At 46.3% G+C, this 24,264-nt stretch overlaps 2 protein-coding genes across 2 annotated transcripts in view; one reads left to right on the top strand and one right to left on the bottom strand.

Moving 5' to 3' along the window:
• LOC113242252 (uncharacterized) overlaps nucleotides 1–11,018 on the top strand; it is a 32,341-nt gene extending 21,323 nt beyond the window's left edge. The window contains exons 10-19 of the mRNA XM_026480232.4: nucleotides 585–729; nucleotides 2,147–2,332; nucleotides 3,358–3,422; nucleotides 4,203–4,290; nucleotides 4,841–4,910; nucleotides 6,772–6,991; nucleotides 7,136–7,226; nucleotides 8,956–9,069; nucleotides 9,288–9,412; nucleotides 10,186–11,018. Of these exons, the coding sequence (XP_026336017.3) occupies nucleotides 585–729; nucleotides 2,147–2,332; nucleotides 3,358–3,422; nucleotides 4,203–4,290; nucleotides 4,841–4,910; nucleotides 6,772–6,991; nucleotides 7,136–7,226; nucleotides 8,956–9,069; nucleotides 9,288–9,412; nucleotides 10,186–10,331 (1,250 nt within the window). The 3' untranslated portion in view covers nucleotides 10,332–11,018. The remainder of the gene's footprint in view (nucleotides 1–584; nucleotides 730–2,146; nucleotides 2,333–3,357; nucleotides 3,423–4,202; nucleotides 4,291–4,840; nucleotides 4,911–6,771; nucleotides 6,992–7,135; nucleotides 7,227–8,955; nucleotides 9,070–9,287; nucleotides 9,413–10,185) is intronic.
• A 5,306-nt stretch (nucleotides 11,019–16,324) lies between these two features.
• Nucleotides 16,325–24,264, bottom strand: part of BUB1 (BUB1 mitotic checkpoint serine/threonine kinase) — a 40,778-nt gene continuing 32,838 nt past the window's right edge. The window contains exons 20-25 of the mRNA XM_057309098.1: nucleotides 19,892–20,007; nucleotides 19,410–19,571; nucleotides 19,090–19,247; nucleotides 18,818–18,992; nucleotides 18,213–18,319; nucleotides 16,325–16,641 (exon numbers count right to left, since the gene is read on the bottom strand). Coding sequence (XP_057165081.1) covers nucleotides 16,446–16,641; nucleotides 18,213–18,319; nucleotides 18,818–18,992; nucleotides 19,090–19,247; nucleotides 19,410–19,571; nucleotides 19,892–20,007 — 914 coding nt within the window. The 3' untranslated portion in view covers nucleotides 16,325–16,445. The remainder of the gene's footprint in view (nucleotides 16,642–18,212; nucleotides 18,320–18,817; nucleotides 18,993–19,089; nucleotides 19,248–19,409; nucleotides 19,572–19,891; nucleotides 20,008–24,264) is intronic.

Raw genomic sequence — 24,264 nt, 5'->3', positions numbered from 1 at the left:
ATAGGTGATATTTTATGGGTTATAGCAGTAATTTCTAATGTCTGGGTGTCCAAAAGACTCCTTTGTTCAACTAACACTTTCAAAGACAGTTTTAATAACAGAAAGTCAAGCAGGATTATATGCTTCATGGCGGCCTCCACTCTGTACAGGCAGGGATGGCAATACTTCTGTGAATATGCTCGCTTCTCCCTTTGACCAGCAGTTATGAGCATTTGTGGTTTCCAAGGCTAAACACTGGAATTCTGTTAGTACCCAAAGTGTTAAAACTTAATCCAGTGTTAAAATGAGAAACACAAGCTTACCAATATGGGAAGAAAAGGGCTGAATAGAATTATTAACAAAGAATATGGAGCAAGTTATGTATCTACAACAAAGGTTTTCAGATTATGGTCCACAGGCTAAATATGGCCCACCACCTGTTTCTGTAAATGAAGTTTTATCGGAACAGAGCCATGCTCATTCATTTATGTATTATTTGTGACTGTTTTCATGCTATACCGGCAGAACTGAGTAGTTAAAATTGAGATCGTGTGGCCTACAAAGCCTAACATATTTACTGTGGGATCAACTTTTTTCCATTGCAGACAAAATGAACTTTATCCGCTTGGCTGACCTCCTCAACATTCAGGTGGTCACCATCAACATCAAGAGACACCCACTGGAAGACTGGATGCCTCGGGTATACCAGTCGTCTGCAAGCCTCTTGGTCCAGAGGATGGTTCGGCACAGGCATGTGAGATGGGGCCGGTTTTTTCTCAAGTTGCTTTAAAAATAGAGGAGTTTGCAAATGCTGTCTGGACTGAATATGTTTCATTATTGAATCTATAAATCAGCCCCTTGCTTGCTGCTTTTGGTCTCTTCGGGAGGCTTGTAAAATGTGCTTTGTGTGACCTTAACCAAAAGGACAGGCTTCTCGATTATGCTTCCTTCTGGCCCTATTTCCTGAGATGCTCAAAGGCCACAGACTGGATGTGCTCTCTCAGATCAGAAGGTTCCAGCCCCATCCAAGTCATTAGGAGGTTGATTTCACATATGGCACTCTGACTTTGTAAAGTCTGTGGTTAAAAACTCATGAATTTGAGTTATCAGAATGGTTGTTAAGAAGGCCAGTTAATTCTCTTATTCTCAAGTAAGTGGACTCCAGAAAGAATCATTTGTTCTGGTTGGAGATCTTTGGTTTCGTCTGTGTGGCCTGGAGTGCCCCTAACCTTAATGGCTTATCCTCTTGCTGTCCTTGAATTTAGTGCTTCTTGGAAGAGAATGGTTCAGAAGTCCCAGAAAGTGGCTCAGCCTGTGGTGTGGGCACACCGTATTCGCTGCCCATATTTGATATTTATCAAAGCCCTACATGTAAAGGCTTCTTCCCATTAATCCCAGCCTTGAATCACTGATGTGTTTCATGTGCTGCATGTCTGTATGTCCGCATGTGGCATCCAGGGTCCTAGTCTACAGCCTCCAGGAGAACAGTGAGGTAGGATCCCCTCCTGTCTTCCCGGGGCCATGCCCAGGGTCGGCCCGGGGTTCTCCGAGCACAGGAGACAGGTACCTGAGCAGAGCAGCCTGCTCTGTAATTGCAAAGTTGGGTCAGAGCCCAGCTCTGATACTTTTTCACCCATCCCACCCCAGACTTGGTGAGAAGGATGGACATGTCAGTCCCCTGGATGGCTTGTGTGCATTAGGGGTGCAGAGGTTTTCAGAAGCTTTCTTAGTTAGGATGTTAATTTTCTAGGGACAAGTAGTAGAGACATCATGATCCCATGCTAAGCCCTAAACCTTCTCATTGCCCCGTTTCTGCCCAAGCTTTCATTGGACCAAGGTCCTGTGCCCCCAGAAGGGGACCTGGGAAAACCACGCCTCTATTCCCCACCCCTGCCCCCTGGTCACCGAGTCTTCATTTTCTCCTAGGCCAGAAGGACTGCACCAGTATCGGGGGGAGGCAGGTGAATTTCAGAACTCTGGCCGTGCTGGAACCTTTACTTACTTGAGTCTTGAGTGTGCATGTGTGTGCGCGTGTTGGCGGGATGGGGCTTGGGGGTATCTCATAACCATCACATTGTCGGGAACATATAGCCCTATAAGGCTCTGAACTTGCTCCTCTCACTGAAATGTGGGATGACAGGATCTCTTCTTTTTTCCCTCATGGCAGGATTTTTGTCTGGGTTTATGATGTCATCATTCTAATAAATGCCATATTCATCGCTCTGGATGAGAAAAACCCCTTCATCTCCTACGCAGAGTGGCTTTTCCTTTCTCTATATATTATTGAAATTCTCCTGAAACTGTATACATACGAGCCCAGAGCCTATTTTGGCAGGAAACAGTTCTGGAACTGGTGAGCATGTGTGTTCTGGGGAGGGGGAGGGGCAGAGACCACGGGCAAAGAGAGGGGGTTTTCTGTCAGTTTGGGGAGTCTTGTAGTTTTCCCAAGCTCCAGCTGCCTAATTTTGGGGCATCTTATCATGAAATCTTGGGGGTGTGGGAACATCTCGGTCAGATGAAGCTGTTATTTTATGATGTCAGTTTGAACTGACTCTAGATAAAATTAGAATCACAGATCATGGCATCCTGGGTTTGGAAAGGATCTTAGAACATCATACCCGATGAGGCCCTTCCATAGCTCCCTCAGCCCACTCCCTAGTCTTTTTATCAGAGAACTTGGCATGTGTATGCCTGGACAAGGAGATTGTTAAGAAGCTCTTTCCTACACAGATGTGTCACCTGTGGCCTCTTTCTTCTCCAGGCCAGGTACCTCCTGGTCTCGAACCATCACCCCCATGGTGCAGACCATCTCAAATGCCACTGCATGTTAGGAATTGAGGGACATAAAGACACAGGGCACACACACGCCTGTCTTGTGTAATGCGCAGCTTGCCAGGGTTGAATGTCTGTGATCATTGCTCTTGGTGCCAGGAAACTCACTAGGATGCACATGTGGCCAAAGGGGAACTAGCTGGTCTTGTCCATTGCTTTGGCACTGTTGTCAGAAAGAAAAGCAATGCTATGATGGATATCCCCTTTAATTAAAAAGTTACAACGGACTTAGTAAAGTTAATACCAAGACAGATTATACTGTATATGCTGAAAATGTGCTGAAGTATTCTTTCAAGGATATAGTTATTTTGGAAGACAAAGTGATAAGAATTGGCTGATGGCTACACATTCCCTCGGGTGGTTCACTGGTGCGGCCAGTGAATGATCGCTGGATCATTCAACTGCAGTGTTTCTGCTTCGTCTCTGTTGTTCTAGAAGTTAGGGAAATCAGTTTCATGGCTGGTTCATTGCTTTGCGTAAGATACTGGATTCGAAGTCTTCTCGGGTCAGTTGTATCCTTCACCAACTTTGCTTCTGCTCTGTTAGGTTTGATACGCTGATCATCATCGCGGCTCTGGTGGCCACTGTGGCCAACACCACCATTCAGTCAGGTCAGTGCTGGGCTCTGGGCTTCGCCATCTTTGTAGAACTTCCGCTGTGTGCCAGTAAGGTGTTTGGGATGGGGCGGTGGACACACAAGAGAATGAGTAGCAGTATTTCATGCTCCGGAGAGCACTGGTAGCTTTAGCTGTATTTTAGGGATGGCGTTTGTATGCATCCTTCACACCAGATACTGACCTGGTCATCTCCTCTCCAAAACTGACCTCAGTCTCATGGTTTAACCTCCACGCCTTTGACCTCGTGCCCATCTTGCCCACCCCCAGGGCTCTAGCTGCAGCTGGAGCTCTGCCTGGACCCTGGCCCACTGCCGCCTTGTGTCGGCCTCCCCTGGCTGCACCTGCATCTCCCACCACCACGCGCACTCCCTCCTGCAGACAGCAGAGGGCGGTGTTTAGACATAGTGCCACTTCTTAACGGGACTCTACGAGAGGAATGTTGGGGAAGGAAGGGCTTGTAGAAATGTGTTCTGTAGAACCGCATCCGCAGTCATTTCTTTAAGACGGCCTGAAGTCTACACCGACTCTCAGGATTCTCTAGCTCTGGGGGTGGCAGAGACGCGTGGGGTGGCTCGGCTTTGCTGGGGGACTGAGGGAGTCGAGGCGGCACTTGCTTCCTCGCTGCTCGGAGCCACTGTCCGGCTTTGGAGGTGAAGCCGCATCTCTCCCCTGAACCCCCAGAGTCTCCGACCTCATTGACTAGGAGGGCCGGGCCAGAGGCACTCACGAAACGGAATGTTAAATGACTGTGCGTTTGTTTTGGCTTTTTTCTAGCAAGGAAATACAACAGTCAGCAGATACTGGATATCGTCTTGATACTGAGGATCCTGCGGCTCTTACGGATCATTGTCAGCATTCAGAGGTAGAGGGAGTGGCGTGCCGTCGGGTGGCTCCCACCCTGGAGCCTGCCGGAAACCGCTCCTGCCCGAGAACGACCAGCACACCCCTCTGGGAGCCCCGAAGTTCCTCGCACGGAGGACCTGGCGCGCTCTCGGGGGGGGGGGGCAGGGAGGGAAGCCTGCGAGGATGGCGAAGAGCACTCGCATGGCAGCTCCCCGAGGGCAGGGCTTCTGTCCATCTCTGTCGTCCCCGTGACCCCTTCCCTCACCGTGCGTGCTGTGTGTGGCTGCACAGTGGCGGCCGTGGTGGCCGCCAACCGTTGTGAAATTCCTCCCACCATCCTGATATAGGGGCTTTTATTATCCTTTGGTCATCAGTGATGACAGTGAAGCTCAGAGAGGTTGAATGACTCCCCAGTGGTGCACAGCTTAAAAGGCAGATTCCTGACAGTGTGTGAAGAACAGGTCCAGGCCCCGGGGGAGGGGATATTAAACCGCAGCTGCTGGTGTGGGGTCAGTTTATCTCACGGTTTCCCTTCTGCCTTGTGTGCTGGAAACCTTGTCTCATCCTAGATTCCGGCTCATCGTAACCACCTTAATTAACATTGGTCCCACGATACTGACGTTCGGTGGACTCGTCTTGGTAAGTGGCTTGTTCTCGTGGCTATTTTACGTGAAATAAGTGGTAAGATGTCCATTCTCGGCAACTCTCGATAAGCCTTGTTTGAAGTGAGGAAAAGAAAGGGAGATTAAGTGAGCCTCGCTGGTTTCTTGTCGTCCGTTTTAGAAATACGCAGTGTCTGGAAACCCTGGGCGTGTACCAGTTAAGGTACACTGGCTACTGGGGGAGACACCAGAACTTCAGTGGGTTAACTCAGTCATGGTTTCCTTGTCACCCACGGTCGAGGTGGGGGTGCCTGGCTAGCAGATGCTTCTCGGGGGTGTAGGCTCCTTCTGGCTCATGGCTGTGAGCCTTCAGATCCTTCTTTGTTCTGCTTGTGGCTAAAGCCCACCTGCTCCCCGGACCCCAGTGGTGAGAACACAGCCACCCAGGGCTGCAGGGGGGGTGGCGCCTCCAGACCACCATTATTAAAAGTTTCTTGTTACTCTTCCAAAATATCTCTATGTATACAACAGGTATATCCCAGACATGCCCGTATGTATCTGGTTTATTGTTTAGTCAGATGGAAGAATCCACACAAAATGTTGCAGAACTTTCTTCCACCTGATGTCTTTGTCATATGTCCTGGAGGACACATGCACCGTGTCGGCCCTGCTGTGATTAAAAGTGTCCCACGGGGACACCTGAGTGGCTCAGTTGGTTAAGCGTCTGCCTTCGGCTTGGGTTGTGATCCCAGGCTCCCTGCTTTGGGCTCCTTGCACAGACCACCAGGTGCTCTCATCTTTTTGCCGTCACAAGTGACGTGGGGAGGGCCGGCCTTGTACCTGCATCTTCGTGCTTCCGTTCCCACCGGGTGTATTCCTAGGCTCAGCGCTGCTAGGTCACAGGGGAAATGTGTTCACACCTTGGGTGGAAGGTGGCACGTGGCCTTCCAAATGCACGCTCCCTGCGCATCCCACACGACAGTGTGTCACAGCCAGTCTCTCTGCCCCCTAGCAGCTGAGGTTTATGAACCGTTGCCCTGTCCTCCAGTCTGACAGGGGAGAGAATGGCACTGTGTTGCTCTGACGTGTGTTTCTGTCGTGTTTCATGTGGCTAGTGTCTTCTCCATGTTCTTTTGGGCACTTTCCCTTATTTTTCGGTAAACAGAGTGTTCATATCCCTGGTCCATTCTTCTGTTCGTTTTTAAACATGATTTGCAGGAGTGTTTTGCCAGTTAAGAAAATAGGCTGTTAGTAAGTTGTTTACAGTAGAATTGCTTTTCCTTCTGTGTCACTTGTTTTTTGTTTTTTGAGGGTTTTTTTTCCTACCTAAAGGATTTTTGTTGTATATTTTGGGGGCTTTGTAAAAATTTAAATTAATTATATAGTCCTATCTCCTAACCTTTTATTTTATAGATTATTTTATAATCTTTTATAGTCATGCTTAGTGGAGCCTTTTCCTACTCAATTTTTTCCCCCCAATTCCTTCATGGTTTGTTTTTTTTACCTTTGACCCTATGGAATTTATTTTCCTATAAAAAACAGGGTAAAGATACGACTTTATTATTTTCTCCTAGAGGACCAACCGCTGCTTATTGAGTATTTAAGCCACTAACTTGCCTACTTGCCCAGCAGCTCTGTTCTTGACTTTGTAAGCCCACAGGACAGGTTGCAGTGTGGTCCCGCTGGCCGTGTCCTCTGTCCCTCTGCGCCCACCCGCCCCACCCTGACACTGCCTGGGTCTGGGTTGGGGAGGGCAGCCACCCCGGAGTCAGAGTAGCATCCCTTTCTGCCGGGCGACCCATGTCCGCGGTCCTCCGGCCTGGCCTTCCCGCTCCCGGCCCCACGATGTGCTGCTGCAGCCCTGTGCTCCCCCTGCTGACCAGGGCCGCCCATCACAGGTGGTCTACTACGTGTTTGCTATCATCGGGATGGAAGCATTCCACGGCAAAGTCCAGTTCTTCGACCCGAATTTCACCACCCCCAACGCTCTGGTGTGTGGGAACCCAGCCCTGAAAGACTCAGCATTTGCCCGAGACAGGTACTGCAAGAACAACTTCAACGACCTGGCCTCCTCGTTCATCGTGCTGATGGAGCTCACAGTGGTTAACCAGTGGCATGATATCCTTTCCGAGAAGGCGTCCGACCCCAGGGCTGCCTGCTCCCTGGGGTGGGACGAGGGGGAGGGGCGCAGAGGAACTTCCAGGAGCCTCCAGGGCACCTGCCGAGCTCCCCGAAGGTTTGGTTCCTTAGCTGCCTGCTTACTCCTCGCAGGCGGCTTTGCCCTCGTGACTCACCAGGCGGCAAAGCTGTACTTCATCGGCTTCCACGTCGTGGTCGTCATTCTCATCGTGAAGTGAGTTGCCTCCTGCCCCGCTGGCAAGTCCACGTTTCCCTTGTTCCCGCCACCTGGTGTGCACTGCGGGTAGGCACTGCAGGGAGGAGTCTGACCTGTGTTCACACTGGTGGTCATTGCCCGGGCGTGCGCATCTGTGTTAGAGTACGCGTCTCGTAGTCTCGTAAGTTGTTTGGGTCAGAAGGACCGTGGGGTCCCGGCCAGTCTCCTTCCCCTTTCCCACCCAGACCGAATCCCTTGAGAGCATCCCTGGGAATACCATTCACCCTCTGCTTAAATCCAGCCATCTGCTCGCTTCTCAGAGCCTCAGAGTCGGTTCCCTACTTGTCCCACTCCAGTCCTTTCCTGTCCTTGCACAGGTAGGATGGAACTGTGTCTATGGTCTGTCCTGGCGCCTCTTCCAGGAGAGACCTCAGTCACTGAGAGCCGCTGTGACGTCCCACCACCTGAAAGGGCTTCTGTTCCAGCATTAGAGTTTCTGGTTCTTGCTCCTCAGCTCCTCATGGGACTTGAGCCCGAGTCCCCTTGATGGCTGGAATGTTCTTCCCGAGAGGTTTTCTGGTTGTCATACCCTCTCACAGCCTGGGGCCAGCCGTTCTTCGGGTAGCAGCCCAGCACATGTGCCTTCCTTGTCACCCTGGGCCCGCGTTGGCCAGCTGACTTTGGCTCCAGAATGACTCAAGAATCCTGGCCGAGGGAGGGGAGGGGAAGAGAGCTCACGGGCAGCTCCAATCAGGCCTGCTTGTCCTTACACAGCCTGAATGGAAGACGTAGAGGCAACAAGAGAGAAACGTCACTCTGGGTGGCTCCTACAGAGGTTGCCGGAGTGCTGGGACCAGCAGGGGTGGGGGCATTTCTGCTACTCTCCTCTCAGAAGCAGGCAGGGGTGTGGGATCCCTGGGCTCCATCATCATCACTGTTACATCAGAAACGGTGAAGGGTCTGAGGTCTTCCGTACTTGCCAGCTAGTGGTTAGTCTGTGTGCATATGCCCCGTTTAGACACCGACAGAAAGCATGGCACCTTGGGTCAGAGACAAAGACAGTTTACTTGTGGTGGAAGCGGCTTCAGAGCAATACTTTGTGTCAGTTCCCCCAAACCTTCGAACCTTCGTCCCCACTGAGCAGTGTGGCGAGCACCAGCCGGAGTGGGAGTGCTGGAGGGAACCCACAAGGAGGAAACTGATCTTATAGACGGCTGCTGGGGCCTGTCCGTCCTCCCCTCTGGTGGTGGGGGGACTTTAGTTTCACCTGGAATGTAAGCAGATCTCCAGGGAGGGCAAGGTGAGCTTTTTATCTTTGTCATCCTGGACTGTGTCTGGGGGGAGACATCGCTGAGCTTTACATCTTGGGATGTCTCCAGAGACAAACATCCCTAAGCTGGCCCTCCGTGCCTTTGCTCAGACCGCCCAGGCTCAGCAGAAACTTGAGATATTCACGGAGAACTGTTTACCAACAATTATTTGGCTTAAGCTTCCTCTAGAAAGAAACTATATTTTCTTTTTAATATTTACTGTTTAAATAGGTTGTAAAAGGAGAATGATTTTTCCAAAGGAATGAAAGTTTTGTCCAGTCCTTGAGAGGCGTTGTGTCTGTCATTTCTCCGTTCCCCGTCGTGTTGTCTTTGCCACGATAGGCTGCCTTCTTATTTAGGCTCAGACACTCTTTGGAACCAGGATTTCCTGTCGCCTAGACCACGGCTCACCCCCTCTACCTCTCACTCTTTCTCAGTATTTTCATAGCGTTCATCTTGGAGGCGTTTTTTGTGGCATACTCCCTAGAAAAAAGTGAAGTCGAAACTGCCATCGAGAAGAAGATTCAAGAGCTTGGAGTGGGAATCCAAGAGTGAGTAGTGTGTTCCCCCTGGTGTCGCTCACAGACTTCAGAAGAGGACGTGCCCCGTGGCATCCAGCATGGGCCTGTGTGCCAGTTCTCAGGGACCCTCACTGACCAGAGGAGAGCCCTGGATGTGGCTGGACGGTGACATGGGGCCATGGCTGGGAGGACACGTGAGCTACTCAGCTGAGGGACCTGACCCTGTTCATGTCTCTTCTTCCTTGAAGAGAGGAAATGCAGGATGGGAAGCTTGTTGATAACATGGACGCCAAGGATGGTGGCTTTAGTGGAGACGATGGAGACAACAAAAGGAAGGCCTTGAAAGGACTGTACTTCAGAATTGCATCAAAAAGTAAGATTTAACCCAATGCAAAACTTCTTCCAAACCATGCTCCTCACTGCAGCCAGTGAGATGTTTCTAGAATGCAAATCTGACCTTCAGTGGCTTTAGAATAAAGACAGGGGCCTGCCGTGGCCTCTGCAGCCCGTCTGCCTGCTTTCTCTCTTTCTCAAGCTCTCCTCTTTCCCACTGTGACCTGCCATGCCGGCTGCATGCCATTTGTCATTGAGTGACAGTTTGGTCACCATCGATCTTCCTTATAGACTTGAAGCTCCGTGTGTGCTGGGCCCTGTCTTTTTGCCTTCGTGGTATCCCCAGGGCCTCACTCTGTGCCCAGGGCATGGGGGCCTTTCACAACTAGGTCCTTGATTACTTTGTTCTCCATGAATCAGCAGTTGGCTGAGTAACCCAGAGCTACCCGAATGTCACTTTGGGCTTTGGCCGGGGCGCCTGCACTAAACTCAGAATGAGGAGCACAGCATAAATCACAGGAGCCATGGCATGAGCAGGGAAGGGAAGACCTCCTCCATCCTCCAGGGAAGACCTGCTCCTCGGTCTCTAGAGCCCTGCATGGCGGTGGAGCTCCATGGAGCCCGCCCCAGCAGAGACGAGTGATTCTTTTCTGACTTCATCCTTTCTCTCAAAGACTGTCTGGCTAGCCACGCTTGGAGCTCTGTCTTTGACTCAGGGGCCATCCTTCCAGAAAGGCTAGCTCTGCCCGGGCTGGATGCTCCCCTCTGACCGCAACACATGCGAGTTCCGCGTGCCCTTCTCCCTCCTCCTAGAGTACCGGACCGTGGACGCCCTGCTGCAGCAGATGTTCGAGTCCGAAATTGCTCCAGAGGATGAAGGCCCTTCCTTGGACGAGATTCTGAACTTCTCAGCCGGTGACGTATATCCCAAGAATCCCAATTTTGAAAACAGTGCGTGATTCTGGACTGGAAGGGGCACACCTGGAAACCACGCTAAGCTGCCATCGCATCTTGCGTGTGCTGTCTGGAGGTGGTTTTTCCAGCCCGAGTTGTCTCTGGGCTCTGACCAGCCCGCGCAGCGGCCCTGTGGTCAGCGGAAGGGTGTGGGGAGGCAGCCTCTGTGTGCCCCGCCCGGGGTGCTTCTGGGGTCTGGTCAGAGCAGTGAGGAGGGGAAATCTGTGAGGAGATGACGAGGCGCACTTATCATACCCGTGTACCCATGTGTGTGAAGTCCTTTCAGTGGGGACGTGAAAGCTTCCACTTACTGTCATGTGGTATTTTGCTACTCTGTTAAATCCTGTGCTGCAGTGTTATGTGAATGACTTTTGAATATTTAAATATGGTAAAGGAATATATCTAGTATAGCAGCTCTTCGAGGGGTGTTTCTTCAAAATGAAGGAAAACATGAAGGTGAAAATAAAATTCTGTCACAATTGCTTCTTTTTCTGGGGAAGGCTCTCAAAGCTTCTTTAATTAAATTACAATGATAGCAGGAGTCTGAGTAAGTTGCTCTCCAAGGTCATTTTCCCCAGCTGGAAATCTCCCAATGCAGTGACACGCTCCTTCTGGGAAATTAAAATTATTTCATAAACAAAATTTTTAATTGTGGAAAATATTCATAACATTAAAGTCACCATCGTAACCAATTCTAAGCGTATAGTTCAGTCATTTTAAGGACATTCGTATTGTGCAACAGAGCTCCAGAACCTTTGATCATCCCAAATGGAACTGTAACCGGTCAACAGTCACTGCCCGTCCCCTCCTCCCCCAGGCCCTGGCAAGCACCGTTCTACCTTCCGTCTCTATGAAGCTGACTGCGGTACCTCGCGATGGCATTTTGAGCAAGTTGTCTGGGTATAACTCCTCGTCGTTCTGTACCTCCTCACGGGCCACGCTGTAAGGCAGGGGTCTGTGACCTGAGGTCTCTGAGTGCGGTGAGGCCCAAGTCACGTGACCTGTCAGGTGACAGTGGAGGCTAGCTTGGGAGGGCTGCCTTTTCTTCGGTTCTGAAGGTGACTTCTGGTGTAGGAGCAAAGCCAAGGTTTCGGCCCCGCTTCTGGGGCCAGATTGTCTGGTATCTTACGCCAGGCTCCCCACTGACCATGCCCCGTAATTTCAGTGTGCTCCCTTGTTCCCCCACAGTTGGGATAGATGGTACCTCCCTCCCAAGACTGCAGGGCTGAAGGAGGAGGAGGACAGGTGGGCGGAATGCAGACCCTGCCCCTTCGGGCTTGCTCTCACAGACTGCTGGCTCCTGGTTCAAAGCCACACCTGGTATCCAGCATTGCTGCTTTAGAATTTTGTTACCATGACAGTCCCTGGGAGGTGGGGCATGCCTGACCCGTCTGATGGGATTTATGGAGTCCTGCCACCCTCCAGACTGCTCTTACTCCTTTGTGTATCTAACATGTATTGTTATACTAAATATACACTCAATGTACCAAGTGGCAACTGAATTTTTTTAACTTGAACATGTGCTGGGCATTTTTAAATGAGAAACTCTGCAGTCGTTGTAAAACAAACAACAACTCAACACAGAAACATAGTAAAAAGTCAGAAGTTGCTCTGTATTCTTCCTTCTCCTGACGCCCACCTCCCCTCCGTTCTTCCACTCACGATCTGAGGCCCCCTTCCCAGTGGTGATGCTGAGTTTGTTGTTTGTCCTTCTGGAAACACACCTACCCATTTACAGTCATGTCTGTCATGCGTATGAATATATGATGTGCAGCAGACCCTTGACCAACACGGGGTTGGGGGAGGTAGGGTCACTGACCCCCGCACAGTCGCAAATCTGCATATCACTGTTGACTCCCCTCCAAACTTTACTAACAGCCTGCTGTTGACCAGAAGAGCCTACCAGTAACAAACAGCTGATTAACACATAATTTACATATAATGTGTATTATATGCTATATTCTTAGGATAATGTAAGCTAGAGAAAACAGTGTTAAGAAAATCATAAGGAAAATACATTTACAGTACTGTATTAAAAAAATCCATATATAAGTAGACCTACTTATGAGTTCAAACTCATGTTCAAGGGTCAACTGTAATTGCACTTTTTATTCTAGGTGGGATGTCATGACATTTTTATATATAGTTCAAGAACCTTTTTTCACGGAGCAGTAGTTTTCATCTTGATACGTGTTTGTATATACACACACACAAAATGCTGCCAAGTGTTCCATACCATCAGTGTTTCATGATTTATTGAAAACTTGACCTATTCATGGACCACTACGTTATCCCACCTGTTTGACAGTAAACAGTAACAGAGCAAACCTGGTCATGTAATTTTCTTCATGAGTGAGCCCTTTGGTCGGAGAGACTGGAGCGTTACTCCTGACTTGCAGCAGCCCCCTGTGGCCACCAGGGGGCCCCACCGCCCCCTTCACGGGAACAGTCTCAGAGGAAGGGGCACAACAGGAGTTGTGGTGGCGATTGGCTCTTTTTTTTTTTATTTATTTATTTATTTATTTATTTGACAGAGACAGAGACGGCCAGCGAGAGAGGGAACACAAGCAGGGGGAGTGGGAGAGGAAGAAGCAGGCTCATAGCAGAAGAGCCTGATGTGGGGCTTGATCCCGGAAGGCCGGGATCACGCCCTGAGCCGAAGGCAGACGCTTAACCGCTGTGCCACCCAGGCGCCCCGGCGATTGGCTCTTTTGTCCAGGTCTTTCTTCTGCCTTTCAGTGACCTTGTCACCCCCATGTTTTGGCACATGGTCTCCCCGCTGGGCACTTCATTCCTGTCTCCCGGTAGGGGGATGAGGCAACATGATTGTGTCAGCCCCTTGGGCTCTGAGCTCAAACCAGGTCTGCACCTTACAGGTCCTGCCCTTGGGAGCAGTCTGTCCGTCTTCTCCACTTCCTGCCTGAGAATGGGAACAATCGACGTCCTGGAAGCCTTCCGTGGAGGGTGGCAGTCAGTGCCAGCACGGCATCACTCACCCCCAGACTGTAACAGGAGACTGAAAACCTAGCCAGTCCAGAAATGGGTTTGTCTGAAACATTCCAGAATGGAACTGTTGGACAGATGGATTGACTCCAGGGATGAGGAAAACGGAGGACCAAGAATGAGGACTCCTAGGATCAGTGGCTGAGAAAGGTGCTGGAATGATAATAGCTTGCAGGTGTCCTTAGGGACTGTGCCAAATGCCCAGCTATTTAGGAGCTCTTACTTCTGATAGGCAGGAGTGACACCTGCAGTTCCTTAGTCTTAGGAAAAATAAAGTTTAGAATCATTGCCTTAGACCACAGATACGATCCAGCAGAAAAAGGCACTGAGAGGAGTCTCTGAATCTCCTAAGTGACCAGATAGAAGATTCTTAGCTAGAACTTAGAATGTGGAGTCTGGGGCCAAGAATGAATAGGAAATGCCTTGACCCAAGATAGATATTAAATCCGAACCCACACTGAGTCTAGCCAATGTTGGAGCACTTAGGATGACCCGCACCCTTTCTCAGCTTTGCAGGAGACATGGATGGGTAAGACCCAGCTCTGTCGTCAGGGAAACTTCAGTCTCGTGACTGGAGTGAGCTGCGTTTCCTCCCTCCCAGTGCTGACTTCTCATGCATCCGTTTCCGCTGTCCTTTAGATAGAGCTTTTTTCCTTGTGCAGATAAACATTGTGTGTGCGTGTGCGTGCGCGCAATGCAGACAATTTGTAATTGAATAAAGATGATTGCTATAATTTGTACCAGGTACGGACAAAAAAAAAAAGACTATTTGGCAGAAATGCTTAAAGTAACTTTGTTCAGATGGAGCGTTTCTCCTTGGAGACAAGGCTGTTGCTAGGAAATGAGACTGTGAAGTTTATTTAAGTAAAGCCCTTGGCACAGATCAGACACCAGATGGGCACCAGCAGTGCTGGGACGACACCGCGGTCAGGCTGAGATTGTTGGTGGGAATAACACGGAGGTTCTTGGGAGTGTGACAGAAGTTGAAGATCCAGTAATAACGAATGGGCTGGTGGGAACAAAGGACATGGCGACAGGGGCCAGACGCTAAGTGTCCTCCCCGCCCAAGATTGAAGGCACCCACAGCTGCCTTCCACAGAGGGACACACTTCGCTCTTAGTTTAGAAAACAGCACCCTTATCTTCTTTTGTCTTGCTTTCCTCTCAAAACAGTCATTTTCAAAAGGAAAAAAAAAACCTCCACAAACTTGGCTCTATCAGTACTCGGTTATTTTGACACTTTGAGTAAATATGGAAAGGTGGGTAAGAAACCTGGAAAAGTGTCAATAATTCACATTTGTAAGAAGAAATGGGTGGGTACTTCTTCAACATGATAAAACATGTCTCCTTCAGGCCAGGGTCTTGAACTTATTGGATCAACATGGGAGCCGCACTACAGCAGGAAGCGGGGAGGCCCAGTGCCACCACGCTCAGTCCTCTTCTCTTGGTCCTAGGCAACAGCCAGCAAGAGAAAAATCACCACTGAAAAATTGGGAAAGACACACACAGGATTTTCATAGTGAAGACTATTTACTGGGAAACTTCAAAAGAATCGTCTGAAAAGCTTTTTTTTTTTTTTTCCAGAAAACAACAGGCTTTATATATTCAGACTACCAGCTAGGAAAAAATGGAAAAAATTAGTTCTGATTTAAGCAAACAAAAGTTTAGTTCTAAGTATTTAAATTAGTACTAGTATCAAAAAATTAGAGGACCTTTTTTGTTTTTCCTTTTTTTTTAGATTTTATTTATTTGTCAGAGAGAGAGAGAGAAAAAGAACAAGCAGGGGGAACAGCAGGCAGAGGGAGAAGCAGGCTCCCCGCTGAGCAGGGAGCCCGATGCGGGACTCGATTCCAGGACCCTGGGATCATGACCTGAGCAGAAGGCAGACGCTGACCAACTGAGCCACCCAGGCGCCCACTAACATAAAATTTTAAATGCACTCACCTTTGACCCAGCAATTTGTTTCCAGGATTTTACAGATACATCATATAATGAAATATTACACAGTCATTAACAAAAACTGAGACCATCTTATATGTAAATATAGTCTATACATTAAATTTAAAAAATCATAATTATGCCAGTTGTATGAAAAATATACAGAAATATGCATAGAATCACTTTTGGAAAGATTAAAAAGAGTGAGTCATGCTTGCCTCTGGAATGGGGTACCTGGTGGCTGGGAGTTAAGGGTAGGAGGAGGAAGTTCACTCTGTGCTCTTGAATTGGGTGTCACCTCCGATTTGTTTTCATCATAATGCTAAAGAAAGGAGGGAGGGATAGAGAAACGAAGTTCAGGTTATAGGATCCTTCCAGCTTTAAGAGTCAATAAATGCTAAGTTGGCTGCTATAATTTTAGAGGTAGTTAATGATTTATACAGCTTATAAAACTATTTTCAAGATGGGAGATGTTCCTTTGGTACTTTAAAAAATTAAGAAGCTTAAGATTTATACCTGTAATATTTCCCAGGGACAGCACCGAAGAACGGCACAATAAAGAACAGGCAAATTTTGGGGCACCTGGGTGGTTCACTCAGTTAAGCGTCAGACTCTTGATTTTAGCTCAGGTCATGATCTCAGGGTCTCAGGATCGAGCCCGGCCTGGGGCTCCTCGCTCGGCGGGAAATCTGCTTGAATATTCTCTCTTTCCCTCTGCCCCTCCCCTCATTCTCTCTCTCAAATAAATAAATAAATCTTTAAAAACAAAAAGAACAGGAACATTTTACCCATAAAAACTTGTAAATCCTTTAAATATCTTTGGAGAATTTTTGTTTATTATATACAAATACAAACCCTCAACTTAGAAAAAAGCTGCCTTGCCCCCTTTTTGGCTTAAAGTGAACAGGACAGTGTTAAGTGATTTTAGAGAATGTTCGGATCCAAATTATTCTCACGCAAATGCCTGCATCCCAAGAGGCGCCCCCTCAGCCTGCTCTGCGGGGCGACCTTACCAGGTGTATACTTGCTGAAATATTTGTTAACAATCAAGTCACGTGGGTATATTTTGTGGACTTTATTTTTAAGAAACATTTATATAAACAATAAATGTGGAAAACATCAAGGGTCAAAGTGAGCAGGCCAGCATTTACAAAGTGATTTTTAGGGAACGTCCATATTTTATTTTCGAGAACGCTTATATTCCAAGAGCAGTACAATCAGCCTGTTACGTAGGGTCTTGATCTTGTTTGTATAGTGTTGCTGAAATATTTTATTCAGCTTCTGCCTTAACAAGTCCAAAGATGGAAGATGATGACAGTCTGGAATATTCAACATGATGTGAAAGAATTCACTCCACATATCCAGATGAGGAAGTCTGGAGAGACAACGCATAAGGACAAGATAAAGTGTAGTGTTCAACAGGCTGGGCACCCTCGCTCCTGCCTCTGGCTTCCACACGTCGGGAGAGCTGAACAGAACTTCACCTGAACACAACTTAATGCACCAGGAATCGGGATGTTGCATTTCTTGTAAGTAAGAGAAATTAAAGATCCAATGGAATGTCTTATATATACTTCACTCCGAATGAATGACTTAAGTAATCTTAGTGTAGTAATAGGTCTTCAGTAGAAGAACTTTCTCTTTTATTTATTTTTAAGGAAATCAATCTGCTGTTGGCTAGCTTTATGTCCCATACTTCCAGCGTCTGAGAAGCTGGCTGAATGGTTCTGACGAGCCCAACGGCGTATGTGCCGGGACCAGGTGGCCAGGCTGGACTACCAGGATGGAGCTCAGAGTCAGAGTTCCACCTCCTGGGTGCATTCAAATTAACTGCAAAACCCCCACGGCGTGAAGATAAGGCCCTGGGGAGAAAGGACACAACTAGATTCAGCCCATTACTGTCAGGCCTGTTGAGGGGTAAGACTTTTCTCCGCACTGGTGGTCAGAGACAGAGCCTTCTGAGTAACTCTCTGGTCCTTTGAGTATGAGTAAGAGAAGGAATAAAGTATTTGCGAAATTTGATGACTCATTATGCAGAATAAATCGGAGCTGTTCTAAGTTTTCCTTCAGGGCCTGAATCTAATCTTACTTATATACTGACGCTACATTTTGTAAAATTACTGCCAACTGCTTTTCTTTTTTTTTTTTGGTTGGGGTGAGTGGGTGTGTACGTGAGGGGTTGGGGGAGTCCCAGCTTAAATTTCTTCAAGATACAAACATGTAAAACTCCATTAGGCTTTTTGGACACTAAAGGTGAGTGTACTTTTTCTACGTATGTTTTTATACCTCAAAAAAAAGTTAAAAGTGTAAGTGACATAATGAACATGCATGTACCAAATACTCAACCACCACCAGTAGCTTACGCATGTGACATGGTGTTAAGAGAGTCATCTGTGTTGCTGGGAAGAGCTCTAGTCTAGTCGTTAATTTTCACTACCATTTTATAGATGAGGAAACAGTCTTACAAACACTAAAGTCACACAGGGATGGGACTTACAACCCTGCCCTGGGACAGCCAGCCGTCTTGTCACGTTACTTTATAACTGACAAAGCACCTTCACATCCATGATCTCCTTTGCTTCTTAGAAGAAACTTCTTAAAGCATGCTCGGCATTATAAAGGCAAGGAAACAAGTAAAAATCTAACGGTCAGTGACACCAGGTGATTTCTCTGAAGGGTAAAGAGAAACATTTGAGTGTGTACGGGGTGCCCGCCACTCCGCCCGCTTCCACCGGGTCTGGGAGGGCATCGGCTGCGCCACGACTCGGAAGCCACAGTTGCCGAGTGTGTAACTCGCTCACTGTGTCCGCGTCCACCACGGGCTGCTTCGCCTCACTGCCCAGGGCGGGTTTTTCCAGGCAGTGATTTAGATCCGTTTTCCACCAGACGGAACCCAACATTCTGCTGTTTCTGCTCTTTCGCTGCAGCACCAACGCAAATACTCACCTCCTAAAAAGACCTTCGGGCTTCCAGACCCCTCCTTCATTTTTCACTTTCATGTAAGTGCCGAAGAGCATGCAGTACACCGTTGCAGCGACTCCGAAGTAATCAATCTGCAAAGGAGATCTAGGTGATTTACACGTGAGGACAGGAAGAGGTCTCTGGAACTTCCGCAGCTAGTTAAATAACCACAGGGTTTTACTTTTAAATAATGTGGGAAGCCATTTGCTCAGCTGATACGCGCTGAATGCCTGTCGGGGCTCTGCTGGAGGCAGCCCCTTGCAAAGCTGTTCTTCCCGAGGTACCGTGTCCTCCTCAAGTCCTTCGTTTTGCTCTCTGGGGGCAAACGCGGCACTCCAGCCCCTCTGGCCCACGGTCAGCTTGGAAGTCCTCCCCCCGCCCCGGGGCTCTGGTGGTTGGCCTCCCCTGCCCGCTGAAGCCTCGAGCCGTGGGGTTTGCCCATCACTGAACACAACGCGCGAGCATGGTCTTAAATCCAAGGACAAGATGACGAGACCGGATCAAACAAACGAGATCCCCAAGTTCGTTTTTAAAATACAGCAAGTACCCTAAAGGAGACGACTTTCAAATCTCCCCCTGCGGTTCCGTACCTGGTAGGTCCACGGTTTGTTGCTGAGCATCTCAGTACACTGGAAACCAGATGTCTCACACTTGCCTGTAAATGTAGTTCCCTTTGGGAAAAGTTTCATATCTATGCTCTGACCCAGGTCAATCAGTGCCAGGCCGGCAGATACATCATCATCGTCACCGTCCTGTTCCAAAAATCTGTATTGAACACAAACAAGGGCCAGGCGGCATGAGCACAGGTAATAAAAGGCCGCTGGGGACACAGTAAGAACTGCGTTCAAAGCGCAACACTTGCCTGTTTCCAAGGATGAAATTGTCTGGCTTGATGTCGCCATGAATGATCTCACAGTCGTGCACTTGCTCCATCATGAAGAGCATCCTGACCGCGAAGGACAGCACTAGCGCCTGAGGCATCACTTTTTCCGGGGTGTTTTTATACAGGTTAATAGCATTCTAGAAACAACAGAGAGTGGAATCCTGAATTGGTTGCCCAGGATGGATGAGATCTCAAGAGCTTTGCCCCCACCTATCACTCCAACTACAAAAGGTACGTGCCAGGCAGCCCAACAACGGACTTCAGACTCATGTTCTCACCCTAATAATGAACACACTTACTAGCAGCGTGCCGTAGCTGTAGAGATCTCCTACTAACACACTGCCATTCTGGAAGAAGTGGGCAGAGTAGAATTGGATGAACATGTGTCGCATGCTTGGCTTTAGTCTCTCCATCAGCTGGGTCCCGATGTAGAACTCCCAGGGGTTGCCAGGCTTCTGGACCTGCAAATCAGGTGTGAGACATTCATATCCAGCCTCGCGTTCTGGACGATGAGAGCCAGAGGGTAACTTCCGCCTCAGTAATGATTGTGGGGTAGAAAGTGATGACAAGCTATGGACTGTTGCTGAAGGATGGGACTTGCTGTGCCATCATTTCCATGGCAAGGCCATTCTAAATCCTTGCCACATGGTTTTTGTTTCTTTATTGTGGACAACAGACCTAAATGAAATCACCATTGTCTTGAAAAAGAAAAAAGAGGCTGACAAAATCAAGTTCTAAAATTCATTTCTATACTATACAATGAACTGCTCAGATTATTTACCTTTAAAACAAATTTCTGTTTATTTTTGGTATCATTCACTTCTCCGTGGGTAACTTCATAGACCTGGGCAAAGGCCCCTTCTCCAAGAAGGTGATCGACATAGACCAGCAAGGAACCTTGAAGACAGATGTGTCAAAATGAAAATGATTTTTGGTAAATTTTGTATCTTTAGAATTTTCTTGGTGCTTGATTGCTTTAATAAATACAAATGGATATAGCTCCCTCAGGAAATGTTTTTCCTGTCTTAAACGAGTTAAAACATCTGCCACAAAATAGCTCCCCTTTTTAAATGATGGGGGGGCGGGGAACAGAAGCTGTGCTGCTGGGCGCCAGGCCTGCCACTGAATGGCAGGAACAGGGCACACATCCTCTCTTCACCAATATTCTCACATCAAAGGGGTAATGCCCATGCTGTCTACTTGGCAGGACTGTCGTGATGTTAGAAAGAGCACACAAAGGTCCTCTGTAAAGTGCTGCACGAAGCTGTGCCATACACATGCCTTTGAAAAACGCAAGTGTTTTATACCTCGATAAGAAGGGCAAAGTATAATAGTACCAATATTTCTAACAGAATAATTACAATTTTTTTATTGAAGTAAAAATTTTATTTTAGAATAGTTTTCAATTTATAGAAAAGTTGCATAGACAGTAGAGTTTCTGTTTTCTCTGCACCCAGTTTCCCCTACTGTTAGTGTTTAATGACCACAGTACCTTTGTCCCAAAGACAGAACCCACATTGGTAGATTACTAAACCCACTCCTTATTTGGATTTCACTAGTTTTTCCTTAATCCGTCAAGTCTCCTTAGCCTCCTCCACTAGGCTGTAACAGTTTCAAACTTTTTGTTTTAGGTGACCATGACAGTTGCAAGGAATATTAGTCAGATAAATTGTAGAATGTCCCTTAAACTGGATTTGTCTTGCTATTTTTAATAACAGTGGGGTTGTTGGTTTGGGGAGAAAGACAACTGACATAAAATTGTAATAGATTTTAATTGATTTTAAAAAACCCACATGTTCAAAATCAAATATAAAAAAGTAGACTTCTGGTTTCTGGCATGCTAAGGAGCTTGGAAGTCATCACTCCACCAATAATAATAATTAAAAAAACCAAAATCAACTGATAATCAACTAGTCTTCATAGATCCATTAAAGAACTCAAGTCATAGGGCAAACTGCTGCCCTTGAAACTGGGGAGACAGATCGGTGGATACAGAGAATAAAGTGCCAGAACCAAAGCCACCACTGGAGCCAGTATGAGGGGGATTACAACACAACTAATGCCTCAGATCTTATTTCAGAACAAGTCTCAAGGGAAGCTCGAAGCCAACAGGGGAGGCAGAAATAAGGCACAAACGGAAACTTTAGCCTCTACAATGGCAACAAACAGTAAACAGCCTAATCTCAAGCCAGATAAATCTTACACTAGAGGCCTATTTTATCTTCGTTCCTTTTACCCAGTAGATCTGGCTTCCAACCAAAATTACAAGGCATACTAAAAGACAAAAAACAGCTTGAAGACACAGAGCAAGTATCAGAGCTAGACACAGATATAGCAAGGATTCTGGAATTACACCACCAGGAATTTTTTTAAAATTATGATTAATACGCTAAGGGCTGTAATGAGAAAAGGATAAAATTCAAGAGCAGATGGGAAATGTAAGCAGACAAATAGAAACTCTGAGAAGGAATCAAAAGGAAGTGTGAGGAAAAAACCCACTGTAACAGAAACGAAGACTGTCTTTGATGGGCTCTTCAAAAGGCTGTAAATGGCTGGGGAAAAAATCGTCAGCTTATAAGAATGCCAATAGAGACTTCCAAAACTAATTTGCAAATAGAAAAAAAATTTTTTAAAGATAGAAAAGAATGTTCAAGAGTTGTGGGACAAGTACAATTGGTGTGACATCTGTGTAATGGCAGTATTAGAAGGCAGAAGAAAATGAGGAACAGAAAAAATAGAGTAAGAATAGTTACGAAATTTCCAAAATTAATGACAGACACTAAAACAAGGATCTAGGAATTTTAGAGAACACAAGGCAGGAAAAATAGCCAGAAGTCTACACCCAGGCAAGTTGTATTCAAACTGTAGAAAACCAGAAAAGAAAAAAATATTGTAAGCAGCCAGTGGAATGAAACCACTTTACCTACAGAGAAGCAAGTAGAAGAATTACATTGACTTCTCTGGAAACCACACAGACAAGAAGAGAGTGGAGTAAGTGTTAAAAGGAAAAACCACCAATCAAAAATTCTGTATCCAGTGAAATTATCCTTCAGGAGTGAAGAAATAAAGACTAGCTCACACAAAGATTGAGGGAACCTGTCACCAGTAAGCTTGACTTGCAAGAAATGTTAAAAGAAGTTCTTCAGAGAGAAGGATGAGGAGGTAGTCCAGAAACTCAGATCAGAAGAGTGCAGGAAAAAGCAATAAATGAAGATAAAATAAAATCTTTTATTTTTCTTATTCTTAATTGATCTGACATAAGTATTCAAAATAATAATTTCTTCAATGTATTCAGTAAGCACAGCTTAAAAAAAAATGAGTGACAGTACTGTTACACGGGATAGGAGGGAAGAATTGGTAATGCTCTCTTATAAGGTACCTGGCATTACCTGTGCAGTGTTATAGTGTTCGTTAAAGGTGGACTTGGATTAGTTCTAAATGTATACTGCAAACTCTAGGGCAACTACTAAAAACAGAAAAAATGAGGTATAATTGAAATGCTAGTAGAGAAAATGAAATCACAGAAATACCCAAGTAACACCAGAGAAGACAGAAAGAGGAGACAATAAAGGAAACAAAGAACAAGGGCAATGAATAGAAAACAGTAAAAAATATAGTAGATATTAATCCAGCTATATCAGTAATCTTTCTAAATACCAGCAGACTAAATATACCAATGAAAACAGAAACGATCACAGTAGATAAAAGACCCAGCTATATGTTGTCTACGAGAAAAACACCTTAAATATAAAGACATACATAGATTAAAAGTGAAGGGGTGGAGAAAGATACACCATGCTAACATTAATAAACAGAAAGCTGGAGTATCTATACTAATTTCAGACAGAGCAGGTGTCAGAGCAAGGAAAATTATCAGGCATAAAACGGGGCATTGGATGATGATAAAGGATCAGTTTTCCAAAAAGACATAACAATCCTTAATGTGTATGTGCCTAACAACAGAGCATCAAAATAGTGAGGCAAAAATTGATAGAACTGCAAGGAGAACAGATGAATTCACTATCCTAGTTGGAGATTTCTACACCCCTCTATCAGTAACTGACAGGATCAACAGGCAAAAAATCAGTAAGGGCATGACTGACTTGAACAGCAGCACCAATCAACTGGATCTGGTTAACATTTGTAGAATACGTCACTTAACAACAGCAGACTGTACGTACTTTCAAGCTCACATGGAACATTCACCAAGATAGACCATTCTGGGCCATAAAACACACCTTTACCAAATTAAAAAACAACAACAAAAAGAAATCATACAAAGTATGTACTCCAACCACAGTGGAATTAAACTAGTAATCAATAACAAACAGTAAGATAGCTGGAAAGCCCCCAAACACTTGGAGATTAAACAACACATATTAAAATAACACATTAACCAACGAAGAAATCTTGAGAGATTTAAAAATATCTTGAACTAAAAGAAAATGGAAACACAATTTAAAATTGTGGGGTGCAGCAAAAGCAGTGCTTAGAGGGAAATTTATAGGATTAAATGCATATGCTAGAAAAGAAGAAAGATCTAAAATCAGTAATTTTAGCTTCCACCTTAGAAAACTAGACAAAGAACAAATTAAATCCAAAGTAAGCAGAAGAAAAAATAATCAGAGCAGGCAAAACAAAACAAAACAAGAAAAAACTGCCTGCCTAATGAAGACAAAAGAAAAAAATTGCCTAACTAAGACAAAAAATATTAGAGCAGACATCAATGAAATTGAAAATAGAACATCAGCAGAGAATATCAATGAAACAAAAAGCTGATTCTTTGAAAAGATCAATAAAATCCATAAGCCCCTACCAGGCTACCTAAGAAAAAAAGGGAAAGGACATAAAATACTAATACTGGAAATGAAAGAGAGGACATTACTATAGATCCCATGAATTAAAAGGGTAATAAGGGAATACTCTGAACAACTCTGTGCCTACAAATTTGATAACCTAGATGAAACGAACCGATTCCTTGAGAGACATACTCTACCAAAACTCACATAGGAGCATGAGATAAGAAATCGAATCATTAGTAACTTTCCTAAACAGAAAGCACCAGGACCTGATGGGTCCTCTGGTGAATTCCACCAAATATTTAAGAAATTGTACCAATTCTCTACAATCTCTTTCAGAGGATAGAAGCAGAAT

The sequence above is a fragment of the Ursus arctos genome, unplaced genomic scaffold (genome assembly GCF_023065955.2).
Source record: "Ursus arctos isolate Adak ecotype North America unplaced genomic scaffold, UrsArc2.0 scaffold_8, whole genome shotgun sequence".
NCBI classification, from domain to species: Eukaryota; Metazoa; Chordata; class Mammalia; order Carnivora; family Ursidae; genus Ursus; species Ursus arctos.
The sequence above is the reverse complement of the archived record's forward strand: the minus strand, read 5'-3'. Positions and strand labels throughout refer to the sequence as shown.